Consider the following 15,699-nt stretch of genomic DNA (forward strand, 5'->3'; position numbering starts at 1 on the left):
TTCAGCTACTGCAGCAGTTCAATCAGACCACATTAGTGCCCCATTATAAAGGAAAGTGAACTAAAATGCTGCACAGCCTGATCAAACAGAACCTCACAGTGACGTCACCTGTCAACAACCGATTCCAGACAGACTCAGAGCCAGTGTGTGTTAAAGCGTCATCATTTATTAATACATGTTAAGAATCAGACACAAGCATCTGTCATGTACAGCACCAAACACTGGCCGGATCAGGAGGATAATGAGTCGGCGGTGCAGGAGGCCGTTACTGAAGCATGTGCCAGAACAAAATACAAAGCTCACAAATGTCCAAAGAGTTACTAAGACCAGGTCTGTCTCGATCACATACTTCTTTCTAAAATGAGGCCAGAATTTACTGAAACACAATGAATTGAGCTTAGAGCAGAAGAACAAACAAGCTCTCAGACACGCTTGTGCAGAAGCCTTGGAAAATCCACACAGTGATCCAGGAGTCAGGAGCACAGCAGCAAGTCAGCAAGATACAAAGAAACAAATCCAGAAAAGTTATTGGGAATGAAAATACTAATACAAATTCTCATGATCTCACAGAAAAGAGCATTATGGGAATCATAGTGATTTTTCTCAGAACGGCACACTGGACAAACGGGTCAAGGAGCCTGGACCTTCACCAGGACAGAAAATAAATAAATAAATACTGTCTTGAGGTCACCAGAAAGCAAACAGCAATAAAACAATGCATACAATCTGAGCAGAGGAGAGACATTACTGGTTTAGCTCATGAAAAACAATAGACATATGCAAGTGTTTTACTGAATAAATACTCATGTACTGTTGATGTTTCAGGTGTAAATAGTAACGTTCATGCTCTACGGAGATGCATCTTGTGAAATGTCTGATTCCAATGTGGTTGTAAGAATATTCCTTGTTTTTCTATTTATACTTGTTTAGAGAAATTGTTTAATTTTACTGGTTGATACTTGTGCCTATTGTAAGATATAAATGCTTTAAATGTGCAAAATGACCTTTCAAAAAAGTAAAACTTACAAAAACAAGTGTAGAAAAACTTGTTTTAAAATGACACTAGTTTCACCACAAGTATTGGCTTAATTGAACTGAACTGTGCTTAGTTTAAAGATTAATACCCAACCTTGTAAAAAGCTCAGTTATGAAGAATAAATCCTGATTGTGATTCCCCATTTGCACTATATGGAACATTTCTGCTAGACCACAGTGCTCTCAGTAGCTCTACTAAAAACGCTGCCTGAACAGCTGCTTCACATTTCTGCTCTCACAGTGCAGATTCAGCTTCTGAACGGCTTACAGTAACAGATGGGCTCTCAGAGGTCACTAATAAACTATGTGAAAACACAAAAACATGGATCTCTGAGTTACAAAAATGCTTGTTTCTCAAAAATACTGCTGAGTATCTAAAACACCTGTGGAAAAGAGTGGAAAATTGACTACTGGAATTGTGGAAAAATATTCACTGCAATGCAAAAGTTCATCCTGATCAGATCCATAAACCTTAATGATGGCAGATAACCGCTGCTGAAAAAGAGGAATGTGAACATGTGTGATCACTTCTGAAACACCATGACATATGTAGCAATGTGATGGAAAAGAAAAGGAAAAATAATCAGATCACAGACAGAAAAGACATTCAGCCTGCTCAATGCTGCTCTGGACTCACAGAAGGAAAGCGAAAGCTTTTACTTTTTTTTTTTTTTCTTCAGAAACACACAAGACCTGCCAAGCTATGAGCTGAGTGTAGAAGTGTGTGCAGTCTCACACACACACACACAGTTCTCAAGCTTATTAGAAAACAGTAAACAACACGATGTAATTCGTAAACTTCACTAGCTTATGCTCTAGCAGGAGAAAAACCCTCCTCAGAGAGAGCTATAGGACCAGAGTACAGGGTGTGTGTGCTGAAAAAGGAGGAAAAGCTGAAAGATTAATGTTCAGGCGTCTCTGATGTCATCGCTGGGTGAGCTTCTGTAGAGGTATTTCCAGATAGCGTAGTAATGCACGGCTGCAGCCATGGCAACAAAGATGTGCCAAATAGCGTGAGCAAAAGGGATCACACCATCAGATTTGAAGAAGACCACACCCAGGCAGTAGATGAGGCCCCCAAATGCCAACTCATACAGACCATCCGTATTGCTCTGCAGAGACACAACAGAAAAGAAATCAATGTAGAAATCAATAATTCTTTCAAAATTACACCACAAGAGGGCACCAGTGACCACAGCCTGAGATTTCTGCTGTTAATCAGACTACGGTACCTGCAATCATCCAGATCTCTAAACTGTGTTCTATACAGTGTTCTAATGCAGGGAATAAATATTAATAAAGTCAACGATAATCATCACTGTTCCCTAAGTTTAAACATATATAGAACGCTAGAGGCAGAAAAAATTCCTTTTTTTTGTTTGGAAGCCAGGTACTCAAATTATTAAAGGAATCGTTTAACTCCTACTATAGTATTTAGAAATAAGTGTAACATTGAAATCTTTCATTCTAGCTTTTTAATATAATCACGCTTTTTTCATTCAGAACAGTTCCCCGCATTAGAACATCTGGATCACTATACAGAAATGGTTCTATTGTCCTTTATACAGTTCTACATCTTTTAATGTGAGAAAAACTAATTGGAATTGTTTCTGTTCACTATAAAAGTGTTATATATAGTGTTTCAGATGTTTCAAAGCTTTTTGGTATCTACTCCACTTGCCACGATTGGAAAAAGAAAAGGATAAGTACTAGCCCAAGAACACTTTTTTAACATTACATGTGAAAACATCACATGTTGGGTTTGCTTTTCTGAAAAAAGGAACAGAATGACTGCAGGGGGTTGGATGGAAACATGTATTGTGTGATTTTGGCCAACAGACCTCTAAATTTTTTGTAGGTGGAAAAACTTAAAAGCATCATTAACATGATTAATCCATTTTGGAAAACACTTCATAATAAGCACTTTTTCAAAGTTTCTTTCTGTGACTTGTTTAATGCTTTAATTCACAGTTTTCAGTCACAAACACGTGTTCTGAAGAATAGTCCGATGTCTGAGGCGAGCTCTGTGTCATCTCTGAGTTTGCATAACTCAGTTTGATATCAACGCATGGAATTGTACACAATGTTTTAAAACATTGATTTAAATTTGCACTCGATTTGTAAACCAATTCACCAATTCGACTCTACACTCAACCCATCCTGTGTGTTCCTCAAATCATCCAAACACCACACAGATCACATGATAATTCACAAAATATCATCTAATCTTAAAGTTTAAATCAGGGTTCTTACGCCTTTTACAAGGTAAAATTCAAGCACTTTTCAAAGACTTTCAAGGCCCATTTTCAAGTTTTTCCAGCACTTTTCAGCTGTGGCAAATGAATGATAACGGTGATATCTCAAAACTGCAATTCAGCGATAATCAATATATTGCAAAAGAAAATGTGCATGTTTACCCTATTCATTTAATTGAGCAGTTACTGTAGTATGTCAAATTTGTTGGTCAGTTGAGAGCATTTATACATACATATACTTAAAATTATTGATTTGCTTTTTGTCACACTGCAAGAGATGGTATTATGTTTATGTAAACCCAACCAGGTCCTGGGGGCCGTTCCACTCAGTAAGCCAGGCTTATTAAGATAAGCCTGGCTCATTTTGCTCAAATTTCGGTTCCACGAAAGAGGATAGACTTAAGCCTCGTCCAGTTACTATAGCAACTTATACGTTTATCCAAACCTGCTCTGTCCCAGGCTAGAGTTGACGCTTAGCTTAGCTGCAGCGCTTCTATTGGATGAGCTGTGTGACGCCATAGCCTTGCGGGTGGGAAACAAAATCCAGGAACAAGGTTCCGCCACGGTTTAATCCAATAAACTGCAGTGGATGCAGCAAATCATATAATATTTGTATACATTTAATTAAGTATTGCTCTGTATTGGAAATGTGTCTACACATTGCAATGTATTGGTTCAATCTTAACAAATTCAGGCCAGCGTAAAATGAAATCCAGTATTTAATCGCAGTTATCTACACAAAGATTTATTTGCATAAACTCTATATGACAAAAACATATTTATTTTTTATATAAGTATTAATGCTTTATATAAGTATTAATGATGCCCAGGTACTTTAGATGAAGTTACTTTGAAGTATATCTGTAATCCCATAATTATATAAATTCACATATGTGATCATATTTGTTCAATATAAATAGTATACATTTTTGGTTAATTTAACGATGCAAAAAGTGAATGGATATAGACAACTACCCTACCAATATTTTCAATCAGGTGATATAAATTAGCAAGAATATAGGCTATAAAAAGAGCAGCCAACATTGAAGGCTGTAGGAAGTGACTGACTTCACCAGCAGTAGGTTGAGTCTGAATTGCGTTAGTGGAACGGAACTTTATTTTGCATTGAAGGTCTACATATTCCGTAATTAGAGACTCATAATAATTATTTTTTTCTCTGTTTAAAATTGTACATTTTTCCCAGCTCGGGAGATCGGCTCGTTCCACAGTGCTGAGGCAAACATTTTGTTATGAACGGCGAAAGAGCTAGTGCTTAGCATGGTTAGAGGCTAATGCTAATACTGCTCCAGCACTGCTAGCTGGGGTTAGCAGCAGGCTACAGCCGATAATACTCACCTTTAAATGACGAAAGAGCTAGCGCTTAGCGTGGTTAGTGGTAATGTTAATACTGCAGGAGGACTAAACTGAAACTCCTGTATAATGCTGTACTTCAGCAGTTTCTTTACTGCTCTTTAATACCTGAGTGGTAAAATTTATACATAAGGTGCACCGGATTAAAAGGCACACTTTTTGGGGTGCTTTACAGTGCAAAAAATACAGTACTCAAATATTTGATAGGTACAGCCCTATAATATAGTAAACCAAAAAAATAATAATTTTGGTTAAATATAATAGAGTTTTATATAGTGTTCCTGAGGCCCTAATGGAGGCAATAGTTATTTACAGTTAATAAAAACTGTTAATTCTATAGTGTTCTGCATAGAGCTTGTGATGGTGCCACTGCCACTGAACACACTCCTCTGCTTCATGATGGTGGTGTGAAGTGGGTGACTATCATTGTTCATGGTAGAAAGTAATTTATCCAAAGTCATTCTCTTAGCTGTTGTAACCAGAGAGTCCAGCTCCACTCCAACCACAGAAGTCTATTACATTTAAATGGGCTGTTGCAATGAGGCACAGTGACACACAATTGATTCAGAAAAGCAGCACCCTTACCTATAAGCAGCTGTCAGCAGCTGCCAGGACTGGCTTAAGCCTCCTCATAAAACAGTCAAATAATTAAGTAATATAATACTAAACCCATAGCCTTGATTATGTATTATATGATTGTGGATATGATTTAACCACATCCAAACGTACCATTGAGGTCACCACCAGAGCTGGAGAAAAACCCATAGTTAAGTAGAAGGCCAGCTCGACAAGTTTATACCTGCAACAAAACAACAGAGCAAGTTAAATCAGAATTCTCAGCAGACTGAGGAAGACGAATAAATAAATCAGGGCTGTCAGGATTATTCAAATAAAAATAGGTAAGACTGGTTTTAATTTTGCGTACTTGGACACAAACAATATTAGCATGGACACCCTTGTTATTGGGCTAAAATTTGATGGGAAAAAGGAAAGAATCTCATCTTGTATGAGATTATATCTTGTATCAAATCTATCCTGATACATCATATGCTCACACTGACATTGCATATATGATAGACCAGCTTTAGGTGCTTTCAAATTAAAAGCAGCTTGTTTTAAAGATAGTCATTGCGTCTCACAGTTTCAACACTGATGAATAATAGAAAATGGCCTCCTTTTTTTTTCATTTGCACAGTTAAATAAAGTTGTGAACCATGTACCCATTTGTAAACATGCCGGTTTATCTGTTCCAGTGACAAACATTAATGAACAGGGCTTTATGGGCTCACTGATTATTGGGACAGCTGTTCATTTGTTTATGAAATTAAGGATATTAAAAAGAGTTTATCATGCTTTTGTTGGAGTAACTATCTACACTATCCAGAGAAATCATTCTACTAGCTTAACAGGGGGGTTATTATTCCAAAAAACACAGTTTCTTTGCTCCACAGCTCAATACTGAGCGCTTTATACCCCTCTAGCCCATGCCTGGCAAAAGGATAGTTGGTTAGGTTCATCTGCTCCAGCGTGTCCTATTCTACTAACACTTCTTTATAGAGACTAGACAAGCTGTGTGCGCACATTTGCACATGTATCAGCAATGGGTGAGACCAAATGCATTCAGGTGTGTCCACAAACATTTGGACAATGTATTTTAGGACATTTTCAGCTATTTTCCAATTTTCGCACAGAAACAGCAAACTAGACTTACTTTTCGTGGTAGTTGAACACATACATTGTTCCTGCAGCAGCCATGAGCCACACAAACCAGCGCATGTGAGACGCCAGAGGCCCCAGCTCCCTCAGGATTAACCTGCACACGTGCACACACATGCACACCGAGAAAGAGAGAAAGAGAGAGAGGGGGGGGGTGGAGAAAGAGATTTACAAGTGTTTTTTGGCAATAATTTAGACCTTGTAGGCTATGATCACACTTAATGTAAAAGTAGCCAGGGGAACATTACCACAAATACAGTTGCAAGAAAAATGTGAACCCTTTGGGATTACTTGGATTTCTGCATAAATCGGTTGTTAAATGTGTTCTGATCTTCATCTAAGTCACAACAATAGGCAAAAACAGTCTGCTTAAACGAATACCAAACAAAACAATAAAAAAAATATTCCAGTTGAAAATCTTTATTTATGACATAGTGGTATGCGTTCAGAACAAAAAAGACTGATAAATGTAAATCAAAATCATTATCACATGGAGGTCTGGATTTAGAATCATACTCAAAATCAAAGAGAAAAATCAAATGACAGGCTGATCCAACTTCAGTGGAAGTTCTTCTAGACAAGTAAAAATGAGGCCTAGTAGTGTGTATGGCCTCCACGTGCCTGTATGACCCTACAACTCCTGGGCATGCTCCTGATGAGGCAGCAGACATTCTCCTAATGAATCTCCTCCCAGACCTGGATTAAAGCATCAGTCAACTTCTGGAGAGTTTGTGTGTGTTGGTGGATGGAGCGAAACATGATGTTCTAGATATGCTGGATTAGATTTAGGTCTGGGGAATGGGCGGGCCAGTCCATATCATAAATTCCTTCATTATACAGGAGCTGCTGACACACTTCAGCCACATGATACCTAGTATTGTCCTCCATTAGGAGGAACCCAGGGCCAACTGCAGCAGCATATGGTCTCACAATGGGTCTGAGGATCTCATCCCGGCACCTAATATCAGTCAGGGTACCTCTGACTAGCACATGGAGGTCTTTGCGGCTCTCCAAAAAATGCCTCACCAGACCATTACTGACCCACTGCCAAACTGCTGATGCTGGAGGATGTTACAGCAGCAGAGTGCCGGTCGCCAATGGCAAATCTGCTAATCTTGGTGTTCTCTGGCAAATGCCAATCTCCCTGCACGCTGTTGGGCTGTGAGCACAAGCCCCACTTGTGTGAGAACAGAGAAAAGGTCTGTGGTCACCATCCGCAGAACCACTGCTTTATAGGGGTTGTCTTGCTAATTTCTACCTGTTTTCTGTTCCATTTGCACAACAGCAGGTAAAATTGATTTACAGTCAGTGTTGCTTCCTAACTGGACAGGTTGATTTCACAAAAGTGTGACTGACTTGGAGTTACATTGTGTTGTTTAAGTGTTCCCTTTATTTTTCAGAGCAGTTTTTCTGGAACTAAAAGCCTGAATTCAGCTGGAAACTCGAAATACCTGCGCAAAACTGTGCTGGACTGAGGTGCACTGATGGAGGCCATGTGATTACCTCGGGTTTACTCCTGCACCCCCACCCCCCTCACACTCCCCCTTGCGCTGTGTATCTACTTTCTTGCGTCAAGAATCAAAACATTGCAACGTGACGCGTTTGATTTAATTGCCTTAAATGACATCGCACGTCCTGCTATGTGACTATTGTGCAAGTGAACTACATATTCCCTGTCTCCACTTATTCAACTGTCTTGAGTTATATGAGCTTAATGCACATTAAAAGCCCAAAAATACAGCTACAAACAACAAAATTAACGCTTAATTTTCCTACAAGTACAGCCGGCCCATTAAAGTCAGTCAACTACTGAACTAACCCATTATGCGCTCCATTTTACACTAAGCAACGTGCAGCGCCGAGAAGGGATTAGACGGTCATGGCCCTGCCCCCTGAGTGAAAATCATGAATCTGATTTTCCTTTATTAATCCCACAATGGGGAAATTTGCAATGTTACAGCAGTACAGAGAAACAGGTTAGGAAAATATATAAACAAATAATAATAAAACTATGTATACAAACCAATTACAGGAAATATATAAAGATACATAAAAAATTATATATAGTAAAGGAAAAAATATATACATCCAGTGCCGCTAAGATAAGGTCAGAGGAGATATGATTATGGTAGGGTGTAGGGGTGTGACGAGATCTCGTGGCACGAGATCTTGCGAGATTAAAACGTGACGATATTTCTCGTCAAGCTTAAAGGTGCATTATGTAAGACCTTTCCTCCGAGCACGCTAGCTGCTCAGGAAATGATTCATCAGCAGCAGCATCTCACCTGAGATGACGCTGTAACGCTACCTCTCGCGAGACAGAGTGCGATTAGCAAGATGGCGACCCCCAGCAACTAACAAAATAAACAACCGAAACACTACTGGACTTTCTGCACTTCATCGACAATAACCACAACTCAACAGACCTGGAAGCAATAGAAGAACTGATCGACGAGTTCTACCAACTGTACTGCAGCATGAGCCCGGACAAGGGAGAAGGAAAAGGGAAATCAGCTCCTACCTCCAAAAGAGTGCGTCCACCCAGCTCACCTGGAGACACGGCAGAACAGGACTCCCACACAAAGATGAGTGAAATTCTCATCTCCATCGACACCAAACTATCGGCCCTCGATGCAAGAATAGCACTAGTGGAAGTCCTACACAGGGAATTCCACGCGCTGCGTGAAAGCCTGGAGTTCAGCCAGGAACAGATCGCATCTCTGGTAAAGGAGAATACAGCGCTACATCACAGTGTAAACTCCATCACATCCCAACTCTCATCTGTTATAAAAGAAAACAAGGACATGAAAGAAACAATCCTCGACTTACAGGCTCGCAGTATGAGAGACAATATAGTGTTTTCTGGCATTCCCGAAAGCACCCCAGAAAATCCAGAAAAACTCATCATGGAGTTCATGATCTCCAAACTAAAAATCCCACCCGAAATAGCCAACACCATAACTTTCCACCGCGCTCACCGCCTGGGAACCAAAAACCCTCAAAATAAACGCCCAAGACCCATCGTGGCAAAAGTTGAACACTACAAACACAAACAACTCATACTCAGTAAAGGAAGAGAGCTAAAAGGAACAAACTTCGGAATAAACGACCAGTACCCCCGTGAAATACTTGACAGAAGAAAACAACTACTCACCATCAGAAATAGCTTATTCAGAAGGGAAAAAGAGCAGTCTTATCCGTAGATAAGCTCTACGTAGACGGACAACTCTACAGGGATAAGGAAATCACGCCCTGGCTGTTCTAAGATCCATTGGTGATGAGGGACAGGTGACAATCAACGGAGATGCATCACAGCCGGACCTGACCAGTCGCCGATCCCATCGCCTGTCACGTGATTTATTTATTTATTTTCCTCCTTTAACGTTTATTTGATTTGTGTTTTTTCCCCGTTATTTTCTTCTTTCTTTCCCCCATCTTATATTGTATTATTAATTCTTGTCTCTATCTATCTATCTATCTATCTATCTATCTATCTATCTATCTATCTATCTATCTATCTATCTATCTATCTATCTATCTATCTATCTATCTATCTATCTATCTTCTTCTCTCTCTTTTTCTATCTCTCAACCTATCCAAAATGAATTACGCTTACCTAAACAGAGACATGAACAAAACCACATCACCTATTCAAATTCTGACTCCTAACATACCAACATGTCACAGCTGAAGTTTATCACGTGGAACATATGCGGAATGGGCTCCCCAGACAAAAAAATCCAAATATTCCACCATCTCAACCGTATAAAAGCAGATATTTGCCTCTTACAAGAAACCCACTTAACAGACTCTAATCAACATAAACTGACATCAGCAGAATATAAGCACATATTTACAGCCAATTATAACTCCAAACAAAGAGGTTAGCAATTCTAATCCATAAAAAAGTCAGATTCAAACATAATACTACAATCACAGACCCCAACGGGCGTTTTATCATAATAAATATCACTATCGACAACAACACTTGCACCATTGCCAACATCTACGGACCAAATACCGACAATCCCGCATTTTTTCATGATTTATTTACACACATTTCCACTATATCCGATTCTCCAATCATAATAGGAGGAGACTTTAACACAGTTCTTGAAACATTGTTAGATAGGTCATACTCACAACACACGCACCTGGAATTCCACAGAAACAATAAAACAGTTCATGCTGGATTTCGGCATTGGTGATGGCTGGTGACTACAACACCCAAAAACTAAAGAATTCACATTTTACTCAGCAGTACATAAAACATACTCACGCATTGACTACTTCTTATTCAGTAACTCGATGATGCCTAAAATCTCACAATTACAAATTCACCCTATCACTATCAGTGACCATGCACCTGTCTCAATGATCTGGAATACAAATCAACAACACAAGCCGACCTTCAGATGGCGCTTTAATACTTCACTACTTAGCAATCCTGAATTCAACAGCCATATAAACAGGGAGTGGGCATCTTTTCTAGAAATAAATGATTCTCCAGACATCTCTCCATCATTACTATGGGAGACCGGCAAAGCAGTATTAAGAGGGAACATATCATATGCTACATTTATAAAAAAGAAGGAAATAGAACATGAAACAAATTTAGAATCAAAAATCAGAGGTATTAGAAAAAATGGTCATTAATAATCCATCCGAAAATGATCAAAAAGAATTAAGGAAACTCAGGCATAAGCTAAATGAATTAACAAACAAGAAAACTAAATTCTTACTACAGAGATTAAGACAGGAAAACATAGATTGCGCAAATCAATCTGGAAAATATCTAGCGAATCTTATCAAGTATAATAAAGAAAAAACAACAATTCCAGTTATAAAAAAAATCAACAGGGAAAACCGTCCAAGCACCTGAGGAAATTAATGACACCTTTAAAATTTTTTTGAAAAAAATATACTCATCAGATCATGACTCAAATTTAGAAGAAATTAATAGTTTCCTAGACTGCATCAATCTCCCAAAATTAACCGAACAACAAAAAAAAAAACAATCGAATTACCATTATCACATGAAGAGGTTCATAAAGCCCTAAAATACATGCCCAACAACAAAGCACCAGGTCCTGACAGATTCCCTGTCGAGTTTTACAAACATTTCTGGCCATCTTTATCTCCGTTATTCAATAGAATGATCTCAGAAATTAAACAAAATGCAAAACTTCCAACTAACATGAACACTGCAATCATCTCCCTCCATCTTAAACCAAACAAAGATCCCACTCTACCCTCCAGTTACAGGCCGTTATCTTTAATGAATACAGATACAAAAATCATAAGTAAAGCACTAGCCAATAGAATCCAAACAGTAATTCATAACCTAATACATCCTGATCAAACTGGGTTTCTCCAAGTTCGACATTCCTCAACTAACATGCGCAGATTACTGAACATAATTGATTACACTACTCACCAAAAAATACCAACAGCAGTTGTTACTCTAGATGCAGAAAAAGCCTTTGACAGAGTAAACTGGAAATTCCTATTCACCACACTGCACAAACTCGGGTTTGGAGAATCATTTATTAATTGGATTAAGATTTTATATACTGCACCTAAGGCCACAGTCAACACCAACGGGGTAATATCACAACCTTTCACACTGCACCGGGGGACTAGACAAGGATGCTCACTCTCTCCATATCTATTTTCCTTCTTTATAGAACCACTAGCAGCAACTATACAACAAAATACAAATATTAAGGGAATTAAAACACCAAGCATGGAACACAAAATCAGTCTTTATGCCGACGATATCTTACTATTTCTACAGAAACCAGATATCTCAATAGCAGAAACCATCCAAACAATTGAAAATTATTCAAAAATATCAGACTATTCTATCAACTGGTCAAAATCCACGGTTCTTCCAATAAATATGAATAGACTTGATGATAAATTTAAAACAATACCCATTCCCATGTGCACAAATTATATCACATATCTGGGTGTTAGAGTTTCCCCCCAGCTGTCAGAGTTGTTCAAACTTAACTTCAACCCATTAACCAAAACAATAAGTGATGACCTTAATCGTTGGACAACACTTCCCATATCGCTCATTGGCAGAATAGCTACAATCAAAATGTCAGTGTTGACAAAAATAAATTACTTATTCTCAATGATTCCTACTCAACCCCCAAACATTTGGTTTCAGTCTCTGAATACTAGTCTAACACAATTCTATTGGAAAAATAAACCTCCTAGGATCAAACTCTACGGTATTTAACTGTAGAGTTTAATTCACTACAGATTTTAAAATCTCATGGAGGTCTAGAAGCACCAAATTTTCACAATTACTTCCTAGCAAATCAGCTCCAATACATTCTAAAATTGATAAAACCCAATAGTATGGACAAATCTTGGATTGACGTAGAGCAAACATTATGCAAAGATATTCCAGTATCAGACTTGCCGTTTATCAGCCAATCAATTAAAAAACACCCATGCTTTAACAGTCTAACAGTGGCAGCAACTCTGACAGCTTGGTGGAAATTTCACAAGATAACAAATTCTGTAATCACACCAACCACACATTCCCCCATATGGAAAAACCCAGACTTCATCATCAATAAAAAACATTAAACTACTCACCTTGGATTGAGAAAGGCATAACACACCTCAAGCACATCTATCACAATAACATCTTAATGTCACTACCACAACTAACCCAGAAATACAACATCGGGAGAACTCAATTCTTACAGTACCACCAGATACGATCACTTATAAATTCAAAAATCAATCAAAGTACATTAGACCTACCTCCTCCAATCTCTGAGTTTATAAACATTAATACTACTAAAAAAACATTATCTAAAATATATCAAATATTATCTTAATTAAATCTCACAATTACCCTGCACATCAAACAATGGGAAGAAGACCTGTTACGAACTCCTGATGCCGACTTCTGGGTTCAAGTATGCAACAATAATCACCACATGATTAGAAGCACAAACTTACAACTCATTCAGTATAAGACCACCCATAGAGTCCACTATACCACTCACAAAATGTTCAAAATGGGAATCACAAGCTCACCTATCTGTACAAACTGCTCTCAAAACACAAGTGATAATTACATTCATGCTTTATGGCTCTGCACACCCGTCAACCAATTCTGGAAAGAAGTCATCATGCTCCTATCCCATGCCCTAACCATCCATATCCACCCATCACCATCACTCTGCCTATCAGGAGACACATCAACTACCAACACAACTACCGAAAACAATAAAATCCTCCTGGTGTCGCTAACCATTGCCAAGAAAGTTATCCTCATGAACTGGAAAACCAAACATAATATCAACATCAACCACTGGAAAAATCTGTTAACAGATTATCTCTCCCTAGAAACACTCTCACAACCAATCAGAACCACCGAATCAGACTCAGCCTGGACACCGCTAATTCAAATACTACAGTAAAAAAGATCAGCAATAGCTAACAAAGAGCCCCGTTATACACATTCACCCACATATACAAACATGCACAAACACACACATACAAATTAAATGAATGGACCAAAAATCAGACAAAATCAGCACACACATTCATGTCTCTGTTTAGTCATAAATAAACATATAAATAGATAGATATACTTTTCTTTTTCTTTCTTTCTTTTTATTATTATTATTATTATTTTTTTTATTATTATTTATTTACTTTTTTTTCTCCCCACCTCTATCAGTCTTACTTTCAAATCTTTTTTTCTCTCCTGTTATCTCATCTTCCCCCAATTATCCCCTTTTCTTCACCCCCCGCACCCTCCCCCAAATCCCTGTAATTGTAATCCTCCTTAACTATAAAAAAAAAAAACAGAAACTAGTAGCTGTTCTAATGTGTACATAATCAAATAAATAAACAATAAAGTACTAATAGTCCTCCGAAGAGGGGGGGGTGGTGGCGGGCCAAAAAAAAAAAAAAATGAAATGGCTACAGCAGTCCAATTTTAAAACACCACAGGGAGTAATCTGCTCCGCCCACCCCTCCCCAGTCACGAAGGTTACTCGGGTTGCCAAATTCAGCAGGCTGAATCTACACAATCGACATAAAGTTAAGACTAGGAGAGGCAGATAACTTAAATCACGAGCGAGAGGAGAAATACAGCAACTCTAAACTCTTCTATCACCCGTGAGCCCGGCGAGGCTCGGCGAGGCTATGCCCCACGCTCGGCGAGTAAGCCCTGCGTGAGAGACAGCTCGTTCCTAGTAAGCACATCTAGGGCTCTGGGTCAGTCTTGTAGTTTATTTGAGCTCTCCAACGTTCGAACTTACTGCCAATATTCACTCTTGTTATATTCCTACTTCGGTCACTGAGCATTTTGAGACATGCTGAGGCCTTTTACGATGTTAAGCTGAGGTTTAAAACTGAACCAGCACTGCTAGCTAAGCTCCTTTGCTGCAGCGCAGTGTTACATACTGGCAACCTCGGGGGTGGAGTTAGTGTTGGGGAACGAGCAGCAGGAGGAGTCGACACAAATACATAGTGATCCTTTAAACCTTTCTCGCTGGGAAAGGAAAAACAGTAGGTGAGCTCCGCGCGACAGGTACGGAGTCACAAAGCACAACTTGTTGGCACAGGTCTTCAGAACTCTCGAGCTGATGCCATCTGGACCCGCAGCCTTTCTGACCTTGATTTTCTTGAGTGCACGTCTCACCTGGGATGTTGTGAGTGTAAGACTGGAGTGGGGGGCTGAGTGCTGGAGCGTGTGTCTGCAGAAGATCCATTTGGTGGTGACTTTGGATTGAAAGAGGGAGGGGTGGGTGTAGGGCAGCATGCTGGTAGTGCCAGACGGGGAGATTTCTGCAGTGATGTTTGTGCAGTGGTGGGAGTAGGTGAGTGATCAAAACTGTTGAAAAACAGATTAGGTTTGGTTACACATTTTTGATCCCCCACTGCCTGAAAGTCAGGTTTCTTGTGGCCTGAAATAGTTTTGAGGCTATTCCAGTCTTCGCTCACATTATTTTGCTGCAGTTGGTCCTCCATCTTCCTCCTGTAGCTGGCTTTACCATCCCGGATCTTTCGTCTTAACTTCCTCTGTGCATATTTCATTCTGTCCTTGTCAACTGATATAAAAGCCCTCTTTTTCTCCTTCAGGAGAGCCTTAATATTAGGGTTAATCCAAGGTTTGTTGTTGGAGAAACACTGCATGGTTTTAGTGGGTACAGTATTCTCAACACAAAAGTTGACATAGACCGCGATGCAGTGTGTAAGGCCCTCAATATCGTCACCCAATTCCCTCCACAGTGTTGTGTTGAAACAGTCCTTTAGAGCCCTTTTTAGTCTCTGCACTCCA

The 15,699-nt window shown here is 39.1% G+C and overlaps 1 protein-coding gene across 3 annotated transcripts in view; it reads right to left on the reverse strand.

Annotated features, from left to right (window-relative positions):
• Positions 1–146: 146 nt before the first annotated feature.
• The window catches only part of mmd (monocyte to macrophage differentiation-associated), a 67,221-nt gene continuing 51,668 nt past the window's right edge, over positions 147–15,699 (reverse strand). For 2 of the 3 annotated variants that reach the window (XM_022682917.2, XM_022682916.2), the window contains exons 5-7: positions 6,373–6,474; positions 5,391–5,460; positions 147–2,147 (exon numbers count right to left, since the gene is read on the reverse strand). In XM_022682917.2, the coding sequence (XP_022538638.2) occupies positions 1,944–2,147; positions 5,391–5,460; positions 6,373–6,474 (376 nt within the window). In that variant the 3' untranslated portion in view covers positions 147–1,943. The remainder of the gene's footprint in view (positions 2,148–5,390; positions 5,461–6,372; positions 6,475–15,699) is intronic. The other variant, XR_007438386.1, reaches the window with a different exon arrangement.

Source organism: Astyanax mexicanus, chromosome 3, assembly GCF_023375975.1.
Source record: "Astyanax mexicanus isolate ESR-SI-001 chromosome 3, AstMex3_surface, whole genome shotgun sequence".
Taxonomy (NCBI): domain Eukaryota; kingdom Metazoa; phylum Chordata; class Actinopteri; order Characiformes; family Acestrorhamphidae; genus Astyanax; species Astyanax mexicanus.